The sequence below is a fragment of the Lygodium microphyllum genome, chromosome 12, assembly GCF_053477565.2.
Source record: "Lygodium microphyllum isolate KBCC chromosome 12, Lygodium_microphyllum_v1.1.10, whole genome shotgun sequence".
Classification (NCBI taxonomy): domain Eukaryota; kingdom Viridiplantae; phylum Streptophyta; class Polypodiopsida; order Schizaeales; family Lygodiaceae; genus Lygodium; species Lygodium microphyllum.
Genome location: NC_141146.1, coordinates 94,357,011 through 94,377,239, shown reverse-complemented (window position 1 = coordinate 94,377,239; position 20,229 = coordinate 94,357,011). Strand labels below are relative to the sequence as shown.

Below are 20,229 nucleotides of genomic sequence, written 5' to 3'. Positions count from 1 at the left end.
CAACATTTCCCAATTATCTCTTCAACAAAAAGAGATATGTATTGCTAAATGATATTCAACACCTTTTTTATCTTAGAGAAGATTACTGCTTAGCTATACTTGCTACATGGGGTCAAAATGATAAGAATTTTATAAATTATTAAGAGGAATTTCTAGCAACTCTTGATGTTGAGAGAGAGAATTTTCAAGACAGCTTTGTAGACTTGCATTTTTGTATTAATGAGATTGTGGAATATGAAAAAGGGGGGATACCTACAAAGGAAGAGTACTTACAAATTCAATAGAGACTTGGTATTGATAACATGGGGTATGAAGAGAAACTGAAGTCTCCATTAGAGGAGAAACCAAAAAGTCCAATAAATCTATATGATGATAGTCTTCTTGAAGACTATAAAAACCCTAAGGTATGCAAGATAATTCTAAGATATCCATTGTGATTTATATTAGAGTATGTTATGCATTATAGACAAATATTATTGGATATTTATCTACTGACATATTATACTATTGTGGTTTATTGCCCAGATAGAAATTGAAGATGCAAACAACTTTCTTGGAAGAGCCAAGGGCTTAAGGCCATTGAAGCTTGGCAAAAGTCAAGGCCTTGGTCATTATATTGGAAGCTTAAATAATCAAACAGTTGCACTTTATCATAGCAGGTTGTCAAGCTCTCCAAGTTTACCAATAATGGCTTTGAAAGCTATCTCCAAGGTTATTGGATCCCAAGCTTTCAATAGAGGTTCAAACAATATAATTTTGGTGGAGAAGAAAGAATATGTAAGAGTTTTTGGCTTCATGCCTGGATACAGTGGATCTAGGGTAGGATACTTTGGAGTTCTTGCCTCTTATTTGCTCTCCCATGTAGAAGATGCCAAGAATTTGAAACTCCTTCCAAGCTATAGAAAACAAGAGTTCTTGAAATGTAAAGGTCTCATCAAGTGGGATGAAACAAATATTCCTTTAGAGGACTGTGAATTCCCTGAAACTAAAGACTCTTCTACAATAGAGTCAGACTAAAAGATGTTAAGAGTTTCTTAAAACCCATCTTTTTCCATCTCTTTGTCTAGTGTATAACCATTTTGAAAATCTTTGCGTTGCACAAGAGTTTAAATATCCCTCTTTTCTTCTTTGGGTAACAGTGGATATAGTCCTTGCCAAAGATGATATATTACATGATGCGGTTGTATCTTTGAGCTTGAATTTGTGCCAAATTTGTCTATAGAACCACTGAAAGACCTCTAATAAACTATTTGCTTTGTATCTTCCACCTCCATATCTGGTGTGTCTAAAGTATTTTTTTTCTTGCTTGATAATGTGATTTTTCCATATCTTGGGTTGACCAAATAGATAAAGATCCATATTTCTTGATAAAATATAGAGCATGGTTGTATAAAATATGTTGCATAGTTAACAAATAAAGAAAGTTAATTAAAAAAACCTTATATGAGTCTGACAATAAAGAGACATACATATGCAAATTTCTTACCATATAGTGTGTGAAGTGTTGATTACCCCAAGGTTCTGTCATTGCCTTTTTAAAAAGGTTCAATTGGTTTTTGAAGTCTTTGAGATCATCATCATTCCACTTAGTTTTATCACAATAAAAGAATACTTTGTCTAGTGTTTCCCAAACATTGGATTTTCTATTCCAAGCTTGTCCATTATCAACATGATCCTTAACTATATTATGTAGGGACTTCCACTGATTGCATCTAATAGTTGAGCCACAATTCCTAGAGTTTATCTTACCAAGTCTTCCATGAAAGTATAGGAACCTTTTAGCCTTCACTCCACCAATAGATAGCTTTTTGGAGACACAATTGCCATCCTTAGACTTTTGAAGATCCAGTTCAATAACAATATTACCACCATGCAAACCAATTGCAAATAAGACTTTTTCAATCTTTATTATAGCATTTGTTGTAGATGATAATGGCTTCAACTTCCATACAAATCCTATATAAAGATAAACAAGCTTTTCAATTATCCTGCAAAGCATATGAAGTGTATAGATATTGGCATTCGCTAAAGGAATATCTAGGACTGGCTTAAACTATGGATCATTGTTGTGCCTAGAGGGTGCTCTATTCCAATTGCTTGAGTTCAACTCTATGGCTGGGGACATGCAATATAGGCACGGAGATCTAGAGTACTGTCCTTGCTTCACATTTGACTACAAAAGCTGAAAAAGTTGTATACAAGCATCTCAACTAATATCAATATTATCTAATGTCTTCTATACTAACTTAGTATCCAAAGAGAGTTCATTTATAAATGACTCCAAGTATTATTTCTTTGCCTTTTTAAATTTCTTCTTCTCCAAAATATCTTTTGAAACTATTGAAGGAAGAAAATGATATTAAAACTGAGATGCTTTCAAAGAATCTCTTTCACTTGTATACGGTTGAAAAAGAGATCTAAACAAAATCAACATCACAAATCAATACAATTAATTATAAACAAAATCATATTTTATCATTTTAAAGAGAAAAAAAATGTACCTTGCTGCTTGGATTCTTTTACTACAACCACATTCTCCTCATCTAAGACTCTCAATATTTTAAGAGCCCTTTGTTGATTTCGGTCCTAAAATAGTTTGCCTTTGTTGATAAGATTTGATGTGTTTCTCCAATAAATGAATCCTTTGCTGATAGCCTTCTAGCTTCTACAATAACTTGTTATGTTTTGATAAAATATAGTTCTCCAATTTGAGAACATCCTTTTCTGCAACCAAGTTAAGTGCATAGCCTAGAAACCCATTATAACCATTACCAATGAACCTCAACAATGAAGAGCTATTATGAAAAGGCGGAGTGCTATTTTTGCTAGGATCCTTGGGATATAGCCTGCCATCTAACCAAAGATCAAGGTTCTTCTTTCCTTCAAACCTGAGTATATGTTTCGTAGACTATGTAATAGTAATGGTTTTTGTTCTCTTCCTTATTGTTTCATACTCACTATCCAACTCAATATGAAGATGATAGAGAGGCCTTTTACTAGAGCTACAAAGATCATTGGATGACTGATCCATAGCTAAGGATGTGATTAGAAGATTGGATTAAAAAAGTATGTGAATTAGAAACAAGAAGGAAAACAAAGAAAAAACTAGTAAGGATGGAAAAGAAAGAAAAGAGTGAGAATGGAGGGAAGTAATCAAATGTCGAACAAAATTTAAATTGAATATTAGTTTTCACTTTAATGAGGATAAGTAAGATCTTCATTATGACAATCTTTGTCATCTTTATGGCGACCTAGATTTCTAGGTTTTATGTGACCACAAAAATATCACAACAATGACTTATTAACAATTTTTGATATATTTACTTACCAAAATATAAACGTTTTAAAAAAATCTAAATATTTCCTAAAATATTAACTATCTAGGATCACTTACAATGCATTTTTGAGACCTCAAAACTCCCCTAAAGGGAGCAAGCTTGGAGATATGTCTATCTGGGTATTACTTTTACAGGGCCGAGACAAAATAGTAGGACACTATGCGGCATTAAGAGCAATGCAAAACTAGTGCACGCACAAAGTACTACGAACTCCAAAAAAAGCCTTGACCCATTTTTGACACATTAGTTACATCAACACACTTAGATGGAGCCACTTTGCATTATAGAGGTGAAAGGTGATCCATATGTAGCCCATGTAGCTACAACCATTTATTTGTTGTATGAGCATATTAAGATTTAGTGTCACCTTGCAATGCTAGCTACCTAGATGACTCAAGCTAGACTAGAGCATCTCTATCTTAGAAGGATCCAAAGCCTATGCATAAAAATTGGTGTATAAGAAAGGGATTAGCCATGGTAAGTGGTCTTTTCATTTTTGCTTTGACTATCTCAAGTAGCATTGACTTACTCTTAATCTCTCTTAATCATGAGGGAGAACATCATCACTGGGGGCCTCAATTTGCTCCTATCCATCATAATAATAATGATTGCCGATTGTGGATCTTCTCCTATGGTGGAGCTCCTATTTGTAGTAGAGGCATTAGTCCTAATGAGAGATATATTGATGATTTTAAGGTTGATTAAAATCTAACTCTTGGCATGTCCCATTTGGGCGATAAAATGATGGGTATTACTCCAAATAGGTAGGGATATATAAAGAGACACATCAAGAAACTCAATAAAAGATTCAATGATCCATGGTGCTTCAAAATAGTAGGGATGTGCAAAGAGACGTTACTAAGCAAGTTAAAGAACCATACTTAAACAAAAGCAAGTGATAAAACATATCATATGTCACCATTACATTTCTTCCTCGAATTTTCTCACCTTTCAAAAGGACTAAGAAAGCTCACATCTCTCACTTACCTTAATTTTCTCCACAATTGTTAGGAGCCTCTCCCATCTTGAAGAATATGTGCTAACAAGCAATGCTAATAAAAATGCAACTTTAGAGGAAAATGGTAGAAGTGAATTGTAAGCATGAAAATGTACTATTCCATGATTTCATGGGGAAAAGGCATGCAACACAAACTAGCAACTTGAATGCAAGAAATCTGCAATACACCTAGGATCATTCACAACCAATAAGTATCAAAACAATAATGCAACCTAAAACGAAAATAGGTCCAAAGCAAGGTGAAGATATATAATAGTTCTTTTCTCAAAGGAAGGGGGTTGAGCAAGGACAAATTAAAAAGTGACTCCACATCTAATAATTAACACAAAGCCTACTGTCAAGCGAAAGGAAATTTGTTGTTTACGTTCAAGAGTGGCAAACACTAAAAGGGTCCTCAAATTTAGGGCAACCTAGTAATGACATTGGAATTTGGAGTACTTAGATTGTTGGACAAAAGATATAAGAACAATGCACCAATGTGACCATTCCATTTTTCTCAATGCCCTTCAAAGAGCTACTATCTCAATTTCTATGAAATACACATGATTAATATTTGATCATCCTTCCAAAACGAGCATGTCAAAATGTGCATTCCTGGACTTCAATGGAGAGAATTGGAACGTCTAACACATTGGTTGCAAATTCTTTGAGAGCCTCAAAAAATCCATTACCTACAAAGAAACCCCCTTTGTCAAGATTTATTGTGAAGAAGCTATCGATCAAAGCCAATTTAGTCTACCAAAGGCATCCTACAGTGTAGCAAAGTGTGACTAAATACATTATTCACATGATCCCGCATATATCTCACACAAAATCAAACAAATACTTTACACAAGCATGGTCAAATAGGACCCAATATTTGCAAGTGCATAAGGAAACTTCATCAAAAGTGCAAAAAATGTTATAATGTGGCCAAATAGGACCCAATATTTGCAAGTGCATAAGTAAACTTCATCGAAAGCGTGAAAAATGTTATTATGTTGTCAAATAGGACCCAATGTTTGCAAGTGCATAAGTAAACTTCATTGAAAGCGCGAAAAATGTTATTATGTGGCCAAAAGACCGAGATGTGTTTGTTCATTGCCTTTCTACTTTCAAACTATTGTACAAATTCTATATTATTTAAAAAACCCTGTTCTCTACCATGGACTCCCACTACCTGAGCATGAATTTACTGCAACAGAATTTCGTATGGGAATTTTGACTGTTACCAGTCTGAAATACCTGAACTATCTTGAAAAAGACACTTCGTATATATGAACCCTGGAGATATGAGAAATATACTAGCATGCCTTGTCTTTCCTAACTGGTGTGGATGATAACCATCAATGGAGCAGCCACCTCTCCAAGGATCACACCGGCAAAACCATGGAAATAATTTCCCATAATAACAATCCTTGAACATGGGCGACATGACCACGGATCTCTCTCTCTCTCTCTCTCTCTCTCTCTCTCTCTCTCTCTCTCTCTCTGCTGTGTCACAAAAGCCATTGCAAATACGCATAAGCAATTCTTATTAATCTGCAAATGGAGCTAACAATAAAAGTAGTCGAATAATTCAAGCTTTTTCTGTTGCATCCAGTTCACACAAATCTTGCAAACTAAAGATGACAATTTCAGCTTACCAACACCAATCAGCTCAAATCCAGTGTAACTCCCAACCACCAGGTTGTGGCTCTATAAACAATTGAGCAAATATTAGATGGTTTGATATAAGCCTCAATTCTAAGCAAAACCAAATCAATTCAGCAATAAAAATGTGGCCCTATGCAAGGGCATTATACTCCAGTTCCACACACCAACTACAGATGTCTTGCCAAACAAGAGCTTGTGACAACAAAACTCACAGGAATGATTTCTAGTAGCACTGAAACAAGGTAATTTTCAATAAAAACCCTTCAAAAGTGTACAAGCAGCCCTATATAAATGCATGCCAATCAATATTAAATCGATTACATAACTATGCTCACTTGACAAGGTTGCTTGCTGGGCAATCCATGCTAATTGATGTGCATCTAAAGACCTTGCTGGCTAGCAAGCTGTAGATATCACCATCTTGAATCTTCCATACTTTTCATTGCTAATGTCTGTTATCCAACTTCTTGGTCACTCTTTAATCCAAATGCAATGATTGACAGTTCACAAGAAATGTAGAGTTGATTCATCCTGCATATGAAGGCTCCTTCAGCCTCACAGAATGTCCAGCATGATTATCATCAATGAGCAGATCCCTCTGACACTGGATTGCTTATCAAACTGTTCTACGAACACAATACATGATTTTCCATCAAGAAGCAATTTACCTCTTAACACAAAACACGGATTCCCTGACACCCACCAAAACACTCGGATCTCCCATCTAATCAGGCTGAAAACATTCATGTGATTTATCATTAATACAGAATGACCTCCACACCTAAAACAGTTGGATTCCCTATCTAATCGATCTAAAATATATCTATGATTTTACTGTGAATGAGCAATTACCTCTGACGCCTAAAACAGTTGATTTTCCCATATCTAAACAGTTCTGAAGACGCGTCAAAATCATTTGGATGTTCCCGGCTTCAGAAAGACAATGCTCAATTTGATCATGATAATGGATCGTAGCTGCAGAGAGATTATCATGCTAAAAGACTTAAAATAATTTCTAAATTTCCCTGCTTCAGAAAGACAGCCATGCTAAACCTTGTGATAATAAAAGAACAGAGTGTCATTGCCAAGGGAGACATTCATTGCATGTACAACTTCTGATGTAACTTGATTGAACAACTGCCAGATATAAGACTAGGAACCCATTGGTCCACTCCTTCACATTAGAGTTAACCTAAACCTGAAAAAAAGCATTCAAAAGCATCATTTAGTTGCCACATGGTGAATGCTGAAATTTCTCATCACACGATAACATCATGTTCAGTCTCACCCTAAAAGTAATACTCCATTGTGATTCATATATTCCAAAGTACATTGAAGCACAGAAAACTGCCACATTTCATTTTAAGACCTCCCAAGGTTGCATGTACTCCAGAGTAGGATGTAATCTGAGAATGAAAGCACAAGAACTGCTAGGGCACCAAAAAGCAAACATTTTACATTTGAAAAAGCCTCTCGGCAACATATACAGAACTCATATTTATAAGAGAATGAATGAATGGGTATCCCCCCTAAACTGGCTTGAACTGCAGAGCCCCGCTCAAATATCCACATAAGTAGACACAACTGTAAACACAATGGTTCATTGGTGTGGATTGTGATTGATTCAACATGGCTGTCTTTCTCGCCTCACTAAAACCCTTCGTGGACCAAAACTGAGAAGCCCTGTGCATTGCCCAAACATTCACACTTCAAAAAAACTCTACCCAGAGGCTTCAGTTTGTTGTTTGGATGCTAAGATGATCTTCAGGCTTATGCATGTAGAAAAATCATGAAGTCAACCAATGATTGGTTCCCTTTCGGAGAACTTTGGGCTGATCTTTCCAATCCATGTTATGAACAAAATATCACTTTGACGTGAGGTCTTCCATGCCAACAAATGCTGCCAGTCTGTTTGCGTTGTTCCAGATGGCCTTTTGTCAAGAACAGTATCACAAACACCTTTGTACGTCACTTGCATTGGAATCTTGCACAGGAAAGCATGATGCCTGCAATGGCTTCTGTGCACCCCAGTTCTGGTTTAACATATCTGATCTTACAAAAGAGTGGCCCACATCAAAAATCTGCTTTCGAACTCTTCCACTTGAAATCTGAAAGGGCACATTCTAAAATACCTTCTTCATAGGTATGGTAGCTTGTGAAACCCTAAACCGAGACTTCTGTAGCTTGCAAATCTTGGCTGCATACAAATTGCAGGTTCAACATAATCAGAACACATCAGCAATAATCACTAGATTCAATACAGTCAAATCTCTCTAACTAATGTGATCAATAGATTAATTTTGTTAGTATGCTACAGCATAACTTTCACGCCATTAGTTACCAACACGCCCTTGAATACTTCTGGCCCAGCTCCAATAAAACAGCTATTCAACATCAGCATCAAGCCATGCCCAATCCAGATAGAACCAAACTTTCCCTTCAGATACTTGACATCACAGATATATACATCCACTAAAACAACTTAATACATGTACGCATATGATCATCCAAACAACAATTTACTTCTCGATGACAATATAGTGCTCCAGGAAAGTGCAAGGAAAACAGTGATCAATAAAGTACTAGTTGTGTCCCAAGCACGTGCATAATACCTGGACAACCAGAATATATCTGCAACAACTTAGTCCTGATCTTTTAGGCTCAGTGCAAAGTCAATACTAAATGCTGATATTTTGCCTCAGCTTAAAGTGTATATGTTTAATAGAAATAACTTCTAAGTACAGCCGATTTGCTTCAGATTTTGCATATGCACATCCTGCTTTTTCAGAAAATGGAGAACAATAGGGAAGACTATGACAACTACAATTAGAAACCTTAGGCTGCCAAAACACATATCAAGTCATTGAGAGTACTAGAATAATAGAAATTCCTAGACAAAAGAGAAACACTGCAGTAAAAAACCTTTCAGTCTTTCTTGTCAGAACTATGAGTTTGTGCAGCTTAAGTGAATCACAAGAAAAATGACCTATTAAAGGCTTTCTGAAGACAACACTTACTTTTCTGGTGATGGAAGAGGGGAAATATGACTCTCCATGCCAAAACTGATTGTAGAATCAGTGAGGTTAGTCAACAAACTTGGGGCAACTTTGTCACCCGTAAAGAGCAGCTGATCTACAGGTATAACATTTACATCTTCAGCAGTTTCCAGACAGTCTCGTGTTCTATCTGACAATAAAACTGGTTTAAGCCCTTCAACTCTCAAGCCAGGAGATATTGGATCAGAGTGAACTTCCTGACATGGAGATACATCTTTAAGGTATTTATTGTCTGTCTCACAGTATCCTGAGCATACAACTCCTTGAGTTAATTGTGACCTCAAGTCAGCATTTATAGGATCTGACAATGAAGAGGCTACTGCAACTTGTGGATGGTTTTCCTCAGTTTCTGAAGACCAAATTGATTGAGGTACTTGAGAACTCAAATCATCATTTATTTGAGAATTCAAATTAGCATTTCTAGGATCGTGAGGTAAAGAAGCCACTGCCTCTGATGGACAGTTTTCAACAGCTCCTGAAGACAAGATTGGTTGAGTTATTTGAGAACTCAAATCAGCATTTATAGGATCTTGAGATGTGGAGGCCACTGCTTCTGGGATACAGTTTTTCTGAGCTTCTGAACACCAAACTGGTTGAGCTATTTCATCTCTGAGTACAGCAGAGCTAGGAAGAGTACTCAATGGTTCTGGAACTTCTACTTTAACAGTTCCTGCAGCCATGGAGTGAACCACATGATCCTGTTCTTCTGAGCCACGCCTTACTTTTTCTGTGTTTGCAAAAAGAACATTTTCAGGATTCCGTATGCTGAGGCCTTCTGTCTCTTTTCGATCAGTGCCACCAGCACCCACATCATTTGACTCTGTCCTTGGTACAGCCCTAGAAAACTCTAACCAGGGTTTATGCAGCAACTGGGTTCCTGGGAACATCATCATACTTATGTCTCTGTATTCCAACTTTTGTGAAGAATCCAAAGGCTTGAAACCAAAAGCATGTGTCCAAGTTTCCAAAAGTTCAGGTATTGCAGGTAGAACAAAAGTTGCTATCTCCAGGGAAAACAATAGCTGCAAGACAAAATTTTCAAAATCGAAACATATTAAAGGGTGGTCCCCAACATCTTCCTTTAAAGAAACGACAGAGGCAGTACATACACGCAACCCTAGGATCTGTGTGTGTCCCAAATGAGTCAACAGACCTTTTCGATAACACCAACTAGTAATCTGCACATGCCTTGGCGACGATACTGCTCACGTGTTCCTATAAGTGGCATTTCAGCTAGTCGAGCACCATGGACTCTACACATAAACCAGATCAGAATCAACCTCACTTGCCTTCCTACACCAAACAACAACATTAACAAACATTGAATGTCCAAGCTCGTCCAAAAATGGCAACTAACCCTCTAACTCTAATTGATAGCCATAGTAAACTTCAATTGTGAGATTCAACAAGGCAAATAGAGCCTTTAGTCTTGCTTTTTTGTCTTTAACATAGCTATATTATTTAGAGTCCAAGCAGGTTAATAGAAAGCCATATGATAGAAGCAAGGAGCCCCTCATACCAGATACAGAAAAAGCATAGCCACTGGATTATTTAAGCATCCCTTCTTTGCTCAAACTCAAAACTCCATCCATTTTTCATGGAGTTACTTGGGGAAAGGCCATGCAGATTACTAAACTCTTTGCAGTTAGGGGATTGAAATTCCTCATAATCTAAAAGTTATGGATGTAAACACCAGCAGCGAAATGAAGGAAACTCTAAAAAGTGTAAATAATGAAGCGAGGGTAACCCTAGACCTTATCGATGTAATTATTTGCAATAGCACCAACAATCAAAACTGCACATAGCAGGCTTAAAAAAAGAGAAATAATCTTGGAAGTATGATAAATAAAACAAGAAGAATCAAGATAAAATGTCCAAAGGGCACTGTGAAGGAGAGGACTCTTATAATAAAACTAGGACACAAATATAGCAGACACACAGAGAACTCTAGCACTGAGACCTGTTCAAGAACAAGCACAATCACCAAACCATAAATTTAGCACCAAAAACAGAACCCTGAGGTTATGCTTGTGAAAAGTACACCATGCAAGCATAAAACAAGAAGCAAAAAAACTCTCAACATGTAATATGGGTGACTTCTAAAAACCAGATAAACCATAATAATGACACTATAGCTGAAAATGAACTAAATGCACAGAAGATACTCATGACTCGCTGTGGTACTTGCACGCAATCTTGATCACAGATGACAATGACTGCCAAAATGCCAAAAAGCTGATAGATTACCAGCATAGAGGTAACACATGAATGCACAACATCGAATAAAGGGTAACAGCACAACCTAAACTACAGGTGTGGCAGAAGGACAAAGAACTGGAAAATTGACCAAAAATGTAAAAGGTACGAACAAAGAAAGAAAGCTAACAGGTTGAAATGGGAACCACTAAAAACTAACAAGGACCTTGAAAGTTTGCAGGGGCAAAAAACGGATATAACAATAATCAAACACAAACTAATATAGAAAGGCAAAATCCTTGCCACTGGGAAAGTCCTACACACCCTCAGAGACATGAAACATTCACATCCTTCTCAACTCCAAAATGTGGCTCCCATCAGACTAAGTCTCCCCACATAAAATTCTGGACAGTTGACAAGCACAATATATTGTATACTTCACACTAACAAAGTACTTCTAACACAAGGACAACTTGCTTTAAGACATGCAGAGAATATCTTTTAAAACTTTAAAGTACTAAATCAACATGAAATTGGTAATGGTTAAAAAGTCTTCTATCCAGAGCTGACATGATAAGCTTTAAATGTCTTAAACAAAACTAAAAAGGCAATCACCTTTCCTGACGCAGTAGTATATTTCTATCCAGCACAGGTATGATAGCCAACAACTATGTGTCCAATTTTGACATGAGATTTAACATTCCAAGCTGACTTCACTGATAGCTAACAGTTGAAACAGGGACCCTTGGCTCACGTGTCAAGCAGAGAAGTAAAGATGAGCAGTAATACCTGCACTACTTCATTTTCTACCCTCATAAAACTTTATATAACCCTTGATGTCTAAGATAAATCACAGCAATACCTGCATTACTTCATTTTCCTCCCTCATAAAACGTCACCTAATCCTTGATGTCTAAAGTACAGCACCTTACTGAAGTTAAATTGGAATATGACTACCTTATTGAAGCCACTGATATTATTTCACCTCCTCTCTCTAAAACCACTGTGTAAAATCCCTTGTAGTTAAGCCGATCAAACTCTGACCTGCATGCACATGTATATCATCAACAAAGCATACAAACCAAAAAAGTACAGCCAATAATAGCATTAAAACCTGCTCCCTCCCATCAAAGAAGCAAACATGTCAAATGAAAGCAACCAACACAGAACAAAAGCCATTCAGCAACTCCCACAATCATATAAGCACAAAGTTTAATTCTCCTGAGACTTAAACATATGGAGCCGACCCTCAACCTTTTCGCTTCACTGTGCACTGTCCAGCAAAGGCAAAGTTGGTAAAGGTGTAATATGTTCGAAAAAACTTCACAAAAGCTGTGCATGAGCAAATTGAGGGACTACCAAAACCAGATAATGAGGACAGGGGACAGGACAGCATATAAAAATGATTTTCATCCATCATATAAGAATTATCTACAAGAAAGTACATGAATAAAATCATTTGATTCACGTTTTCAAAAAAAAAAAAACCATTTACTGAAAAGTGCTAAAGAAGTGCACCAGCAACGAGTCAGGACTAAAATGAATCTTGATTCTGGAATGTGTGCCTAAGCATAGAAGAGCTGGGTTTATGTACAGCACAAACTTTTCACTTCACTGTGCACTGTCCAGCAAACGCAAAGTTGGCAAAGATGAAATATGTTCAAAAAACTCCACAAAACCTGTGCATGAGCAAATTGGGGGACTACCAAAACCAGACAATGAGGACAGGGGGGAGGACAGCATATAAAAACGTGATTTTTATCTATTAACCTCATCATATAAGAATTATCTACAAGTACATGAATAAAATCCTTTGATTCATGTTTTCAACCTAAAAGAAAAAACCAAAAAAAAAAAAAACAGTTTACTGACAAGTGCTAAATAAGTGCACCAACAAAGAGTCAAGACTCTAAAGGCATCTTGATTCTGGAATGTGAGCATAACCATAGAAGAGCAAGGGTTATGTGCAGCATCTGTTTAGGTCACTAAGCAAATAATTGGTGCCTGCATTACCTCAGTAAAAACACACAGCTGCAGTCAGAAAACATGTTTACTTTCAATCTACGACGCTCTGTAGGCAATGTATAGTCCACATATGCCAAAAATATCAATCCAGATAACATCAAGAATCCAAACAATCTGTGCACTGACCGTGTTTCTGAGCAACCCCTGAAGTCAACTAGTGCTAAAACTCCTAAAAACTAGATAAAACCAACACTGATGTATGGACAGCATTTGAGACACACTGAAATACTACTGCTATCATAACTTACCAGCGATTGTACAAAGTATGTGCGATCATGTTGATGTTTGTCCGAGGATCATCCATGGGTACAAAACACTCTTCCATTACACGAAGTGCGACAGCAAGTTTGCAGTGGTAATCAGCTAGAAAATCCACATCCTCAGAGGAAGACCAGTCTCTCTCCTCACATCTCAATAGAGACCAAGAGAGGCCATTCTCCAAGGTATGTGTCATCCCGATAAGCTTTGTCAAATCCGAATATATCTGTTGAGACACACACAAAGTAATTGTATCAAAACGTGTTAATGTAACTCAATGCTATTTTCTAAGGCTTGAAATTCATACTTGCGAAGGAAGCTCCACAAAACAACTGTCAGAGCTTTGCAACAAAAGACTACTCCTACACCTAGAGGTATAGAATATCTGTTCTAAAGTCTTTCATCATATGCCAAACCAGATTTGAACAAGACATACCTAACCAATCATTGAGCTAAAGGTAAGTTACTTCAGTCACAAACAACCCACTATATTGTTCCTCTTCCCATCCTACCTGGTTACTGTCTCTTCTCCTGCAGCAACACTAAAACTAGTTCAGAGTCTTTTGAAGGTGATTGAGAAACGTTTTACTTCCCCCATAGTAACACTGGATGGATTTTGGGGACAAGGAGGAGAACAGGGACAGGGACAGGAATTGCTATCTCATGTCACCATGAGAGTGCACTCTAACATGTAGACTGGGATGGGAAGCTAGCAAATGAGCATCTCATGTCGCTATGACTTTCCCCCGTGGAGTTCCAGTTAAAGTTTTAAGCAACAATCCACCAAAGTTACTCAACAATTAGCAGATCATATTAGCAACGGTCACTTATGCAGCCATCCAATAGCTTCCAGTGATACTTCTCAGGAAGAGTGCTGTGGAGATGATCTACAGTCCCAATTGGAAAGAGTATATTGCATCTTGATATGGCTACATTTTGTGAGTTTGTCTATTAATTTTTTAACATCTACTTATTTCCGATTTCTATCAAATTACGTCAGAAATTCCAGTATAGTCCTATCTTATTGCCCGATTCATTATCCAAGTAAGTCACCCAAGTCCAGTTCAGTCCTATTTATCCCACTCTAATTGACAATGTGGGGCACAATTAGTTCAATCAATAGTCAGCCTTCACACTTGTATTCAGTTCAGATTCAGCTCAGCAGAGGAAGCATCAATCTATTTGTCATTGTTGTGTGTCCTTTCTTCCCTTGGTGTTTCGTGTTCCTCTATGTAAATTACATTCACCTATGACCTATGATTTGTCTAGTAGTCTGGCTGCTGGCAAGCTGCCAGTTGGCTAGCGCTGGCCCGAAGCCCATTTTAACTTTGAAATCCCTTGCCTGCCCAACACGTGGGAGATTCATGCTATAGAGGAGAAGCGACATTCAAGTCTCAGCTTAAGAGTTGGAGTGATGGCCTGCCTTATCTTGATTACCATCAAGGTCCTTGAGTGCTTGTCCAAACCACCTACACTAATTTGGCCTGCTACATAGCAGCTGCTGCAACTAGCATGTCAGCTGACAGTAGCCTAGCTCCTCCTGTTCTTGAAGATTGCTCCTTATTCCAATTTTTTTCAGCTCTATTTATACCTACTACAAACATGGATACTCCTTGTCCTAGGCTTTTGCACACACCTAGTGATCTTTACCTCATGTCATTACAGCATTTGCAAAATTAGGCAGTCACAAAACCTAGCTTCAGAAAGAAGGAACATCGTGACAAATTTTTAGTATGTACTTACTCCAAATGAAATGGCTGAGCATGCCAAATACAGCAATATTTCATTTGTGGGAACAGTAAACATTATGTCTCAAGTGGACATCAACCTTAGATGTTTGAGAGAAGAAATTGGAAATGAAGAGTTGAGATTTGTTAGTAGTTTACATTTTCATGGGTGTTAGGCAGATTTGTTAAGACTGTTCTTTGGGCGCCTATATGGGTAGTTGGGTAGCACATTTAGGGCTACCCAATTTTGCTCAAGATCTCATCTTGTATTCTATATATACTCCACTCTTCACTCTTATCCTTTCAGGCCACATCCACTTGAAGAGAGGGAGATTGAAGGCACTGTTGCTCATCACACATGCCATCACCTATGTGGCTTGTGCAATTCATCTCCATGTTCTTGAGTTATGGATTCTATTACACATCCACTCACTCTTTCAGTTCTTGTGTTCTCTCTTTCACTATTCATTCTTCGGAATGTTCAATAGTTATGTTCCTCTACTTCCTTGCTCATTCTCGTATGGTATGAATAATGAGATAGACCAGTGTTGCTGGTTTCAGTCCTTTGTGCTGCTGTTATTCTCTGTTTAAGGTCCTAAAGTGATGTGTTTTGCTGATCATGGACCTACTGCATATTAGGCGACCTGTTTCTAGGCTAGGCAATGTGATCTGCTATTGCCTGGGCCCTGGGCTACTGAACCTCTGTGTTTTCACTGTTTGTTTCACCTCTCAAGATCTAATGCAGAAGGGCACCACACGTGTACATGTGTTCATACACTAGCCAAGCAATGGGATACATGGGGATGGATGGCACAGCAACAGAGCCAAGTAAAAAATTGCATGTGAAGGAAAGGTGATCAGATGAGAAGCAATCATATGCAAGGTCAGTAGCAGCTGATATCACGAGGACGTGAAATTTAAGTAAGGCCAAAGAAAACATAATTTTATAGCTTCAAATATGATCGGGTCGACTATAAGTAATGGTGGATTACATTTAATTGCAAATTGAGCTATTGGTTTACCTTTTATTAGTTCTTTACAAGTATTTAATTATTGTAAAATAGTTTCAGCTACATTTTATGGTGCAAAATGCCTAATTAATCAATTTTTAATGTTTGATCCATTTGATTTAGTAATTTCAGATCAGTTTGCAATCATGTGGCAATCATTTCTCCTATATTGTACAACTTTTATGAGATTTTCAGATATCTGCCTATCTGAGATAAGCGACTTTATTTTAACGATTTAGCCACATTAGAACGCCATCAAAAAAAGCCTTCGGCTGTATTCAGTGAACAATTCGGTTTAATCAAAGCTTGGTTTTGTTGATTTACTAGTAAAGATAATAAAGCTTGGTTAGTATTGCTCACTTGAATCTTTAATATATTCAAATACTCCATTGTTTGTTTAGTAGCAGATATTGAGTATGTACAAATTACATGGTGAGATTAGGATGAAGTGAGAGTAAGAGATAGAACAATTTGCGTAATGACATTTAATTTTGGTGGCGGTCAAGCTGTCGCAATTGTAGTGGTGACACTTGAGTTTACCTGCCTTCATTGGTGAAATCAAAATCTTAATCGAGTTAATGAAAGCAAAGAAAACTTATATATCTGAGCTTATCAACTGACAAGGAGGTTATTTTAATGTGTCTTGAGTCACACATTAGTACAAAGGCATATCGCTCCCTTGTCAAATACTCTAAAGCAAATATGATTTTTTAGGTGCAAAGGTGCATGGCAGCCTTGTTAGCTAGTTTGGAGTGGGTAGGATTTTCTAGGATAACTACATAGCAAATTGGCTAGCTAGTTGTTGACGTTGATGAATCCAATTGCAACATGACCACTTGTTGAATGGTTGGTTGCTAGGGTTTTGGTGCCTTCTCTTTGGCTTTGCGCCGATGAACTTGGTAGACAAACAAAGGGATTATGGCGATTAAAATTGTGGCTTCATCTAGGCAATGTGTTGAGCCACTATTATGAGGGTTTGCACTCAATCTCAGGGCCCAAGCAATTTATGCAAAATCATTAAAAGAAATGGCTTACTTCCGATAAAGGACAAATGCATTCTTAATCCTCTATCAATAGGATTCTTGTGTTTATGACTTCTTAATCCCTCCATTGCAGCCAGTTATGGTCAGCACACTCAACATCCACTGCTCTCTACATCTTATTCAGAGGATATCTGAATTCATGGCCCAATGCTGCCACTATTGTCATCCAAGTCTAGAAAGTCGTGCACCTTGTTTAGGAAAGCTCTCTCACGTTGAGCAACAACATTTACACCTTTTATAGTCTCCTATAGTCTTGTTGCATTCTACCAACCTACTTTGAGCAGCATTTCCTACTGTATTCGCACTCCTAGCAAGCCACATTGTTGGTTAAGTCTATTTTTATGAGTTTTTGCTTGTGTTTTGTACTATAGAGGCAGCCCAGCCTTAGAAACATCACTTACAGCTATTGTTTGATTCTCTAGATCTAGAATTGCTCAGTTGTGGTCGTCTATGAGCCAATTTACTTGCGTTTTCAGTCAGCTGAGACTGCCCTACTAGTCATTTTCCTTTTGGAAAATTTCCACCTTCATTTAACATTATCTAGACTTTGTCTTGACTGCTACCACATTATTCAATGTGTCATTCTGTACATCAAACTTCTACTGTTGTTTTTTGAGAACTATTCTAGTATGACACATTGCAACACCCACTCTAGACATGTGTGATTGTATTATCTTCATCACATTCATTCATTAGCATTCACGATTTTGTAGATTGTGTTCTCTATGCTTGTTGTATTCTTTGCATTTTTTGTGTTTACAAAATTTGAAAGTAGTAACTTCAACTATTCTTATTGCTCCAACCTTTTGGACCATTCATTGGAGTCTTTGGCAAAGAGGTACTTGGCCGCCTTGTTGGTAATTTTGGAGTAGACATGATTTTGGTACAAAAGTATGTGGCCAACTTGTTAGTTGTTTTAGAGCACTGATGATTTTGATGCAAAGGCACGTGGCCAACTTGTTAGTTGTTTTGGAGCAAACACAATTTTTTAGAGCAATTGCTATGCATCCACTCCAAACTCCTTTGCCCTATTTCTAGAGAGAGAGGTTTGAGGTCTTGTGATTGTATCATCTTTATTCTCATCCATGCATTAGCATTGACCATTCTATAGGTTGTGTTCTTTGGGGAGTTATACATTCTGCATTTTTGTTGTTTGCAAATCTTTAAAGTTTTAACTTCAACTACTCTTATTGGTCTAGTCTTTAGGGATTGTTACATGATTTTTTAGAGTGACTACATAGCAAATTGATTGGTCAGGACAAGTACAAAGCCGCGTGCTATCTTGTTAGCTATTGAAACCAACCTTCCTCCTCGGATAGAGTGATAAATAACCTGATTAAGCACTAACTACAACAAGCATAAAACTCACATAAACTAAAAATGTACACTTTACTAGTTTAATCTTGAACATTGGATATCCTATTGACCCCAAAATTGGCGCCCCTTGCAGTATTTCCTTATCTTATATTGCAAATGGAAGGAGTACAACTGAGATCCTCGAGGATCTCCTCTGCTAATCCAAGTGCCTCTTACTATCAAAACTAAGCGGCAAGCCTCCGAACAAATTTGCCCCTTGGTTTGCTTGGGGATTGGCCTTCACCTTGCACCTTGAAAGACAAATTCAACCCCAAATCTAATATGGCTAGGTGGCCTCTTGAACTCCCTGAAATTCCTCGATTTTAGTTGCTAGAATTCAAGTCCTAGATCCTCAATTTTGAGCATGCATCCCAAGGCATCTATTAAAACCCTAATTTTTGTTGTAAACTAGGATTTACAACAGAGATTGACCGAAATCTCTTCTTTTGATGGCTCAAACTCTTGGATAATGCTGAGATGATTTTGAGAGATGGCTGGGGGATAAAAGAGAATGCTATAGAGAGAGAAATTTCAAAGTTTCATCGCCAAAAATACTGAAAAACTGCTGCGGCCCTGCTCATACAGCCATGGAAGCTATCACCTATAGCTTAGGACCATCAAAAAGACTATTGCCCCCTGCTATATATTATCATCTGCACCAGAAGGTGCTTTGGGCCGCTGTCACCTACCCCTAGAAGGCTCCAAATTGCTTCCACATGCTGTAGAATTGTTTCTTGGTGACTACAAATCACATCAACAGCCTCTCCTTGCTCTTTAACAGTCTCCTTCTCTCTCACAATGGCTAGAATAGACTTCCACCAGCCCCTAAAAACGTTTTTTCCACTTGCATGGGCAAGTTTGCCGAGTGGTAGCCTTCTAATCTCATTTTTTAGCATTATCTAACTTATTTAATTAAGTTTTAAAATATTAATTTTAAAAATTAATTTAATAATTATTCTAGTGCTGCAATTTTTAAATTTTACCAGACAATAGACTTTAAACCGGGTTTTCAAGCCAACTCCTAAGAGGAGTTGCACTAAATAGGTGGTATTTATCGTTATTCTCTATGACTTTGACTAACATTCCAAGTATTTATGAAACTTTCTTTTATGGTAGTCCCGTTGATATTGCACAATATCTAGAATCTAAGTAAGCCTACTTAGTTCATTTACATCATTTTGTACAATGTCTCACGGCTAGGTCGTTAAGTTAGGTACTAGAATTCTAATCCTAAGATAGCTAAGGCTTTCCTCCTATCACGAGGACGTGAAAATTTGATGCTTTGCTTATATTTAATTGACATTTGATTAAAGGATTAATCAAATGTGCAATTAAAAGATGCACATGTGTTGCACATATGAGGTGCAAGCTACTTTTTTTACAGTTAAAAGCCCAAGGACCCTATGAAAAAAATAGGTATCAAAGGCAAAAGTTGTAACAAGTTACACTTGTTAGATTCTAGGTGAATTTTGGGGTCAGTTTGCCCCTAGGACCATTAATTGGCCGTTAGGTGTCAGTGGTGACACTAGGGACTAGGCATTAATTAATGGATTAATGCTTGTCCAAG

At 37.4% G+C, this 20,229-nt stretch overlaps 1 protein-coding gene across 4 annotated transcripts in view; it reads right to left on the bottom strand.

The window, feature by feature from the left end:
• Positions 1–5,442: 5,442 nt before the first annotated feature.
• The window catches only part of LOC148028050 (uncharacterized), a 30,391-nt gene continuing 15,604 nt past the window's right edge, over positions 5,443–20,229 (bottom strand). The window contains exons 7-13 of one of the 4 annotated variants that reach the window (XR_015692678.1): positions 13,517–13,752; positions 12,201–12,287; positions 10,201–10,300; positions 9,009–10,069; positions 8,124–8,188; positions 7,280–8,038; positions 5,443–7,189 (exon numbers count right to left, since the gene is read on the bottom strand). Coding sequence is in view for 1 of the 4 variants with exons in the window: in XM_087689746.1 (XP_087545872.1) it covers positions 8,155–8,188; positions 9,009–10,069; positions 10,201–10,300; positions 12,201–12,287; positions 13,517–13,752 (1,518 nt within the window). In the remaining 3 variants the exon portion in view is untranslated. Of the gene's footprint in view, positions 7,190–7,251; positions 8,189–9,008; positions 10,070–10,200; positions 10,301–12,200; positions 12,288–13,516; positions 13,753–20,229 lie in introns of those variants that run through there. The other 3 variants (XR_015692677.1, XR_015692679.1, XM_087689746.1) reach the window with 3 other exon arrangements.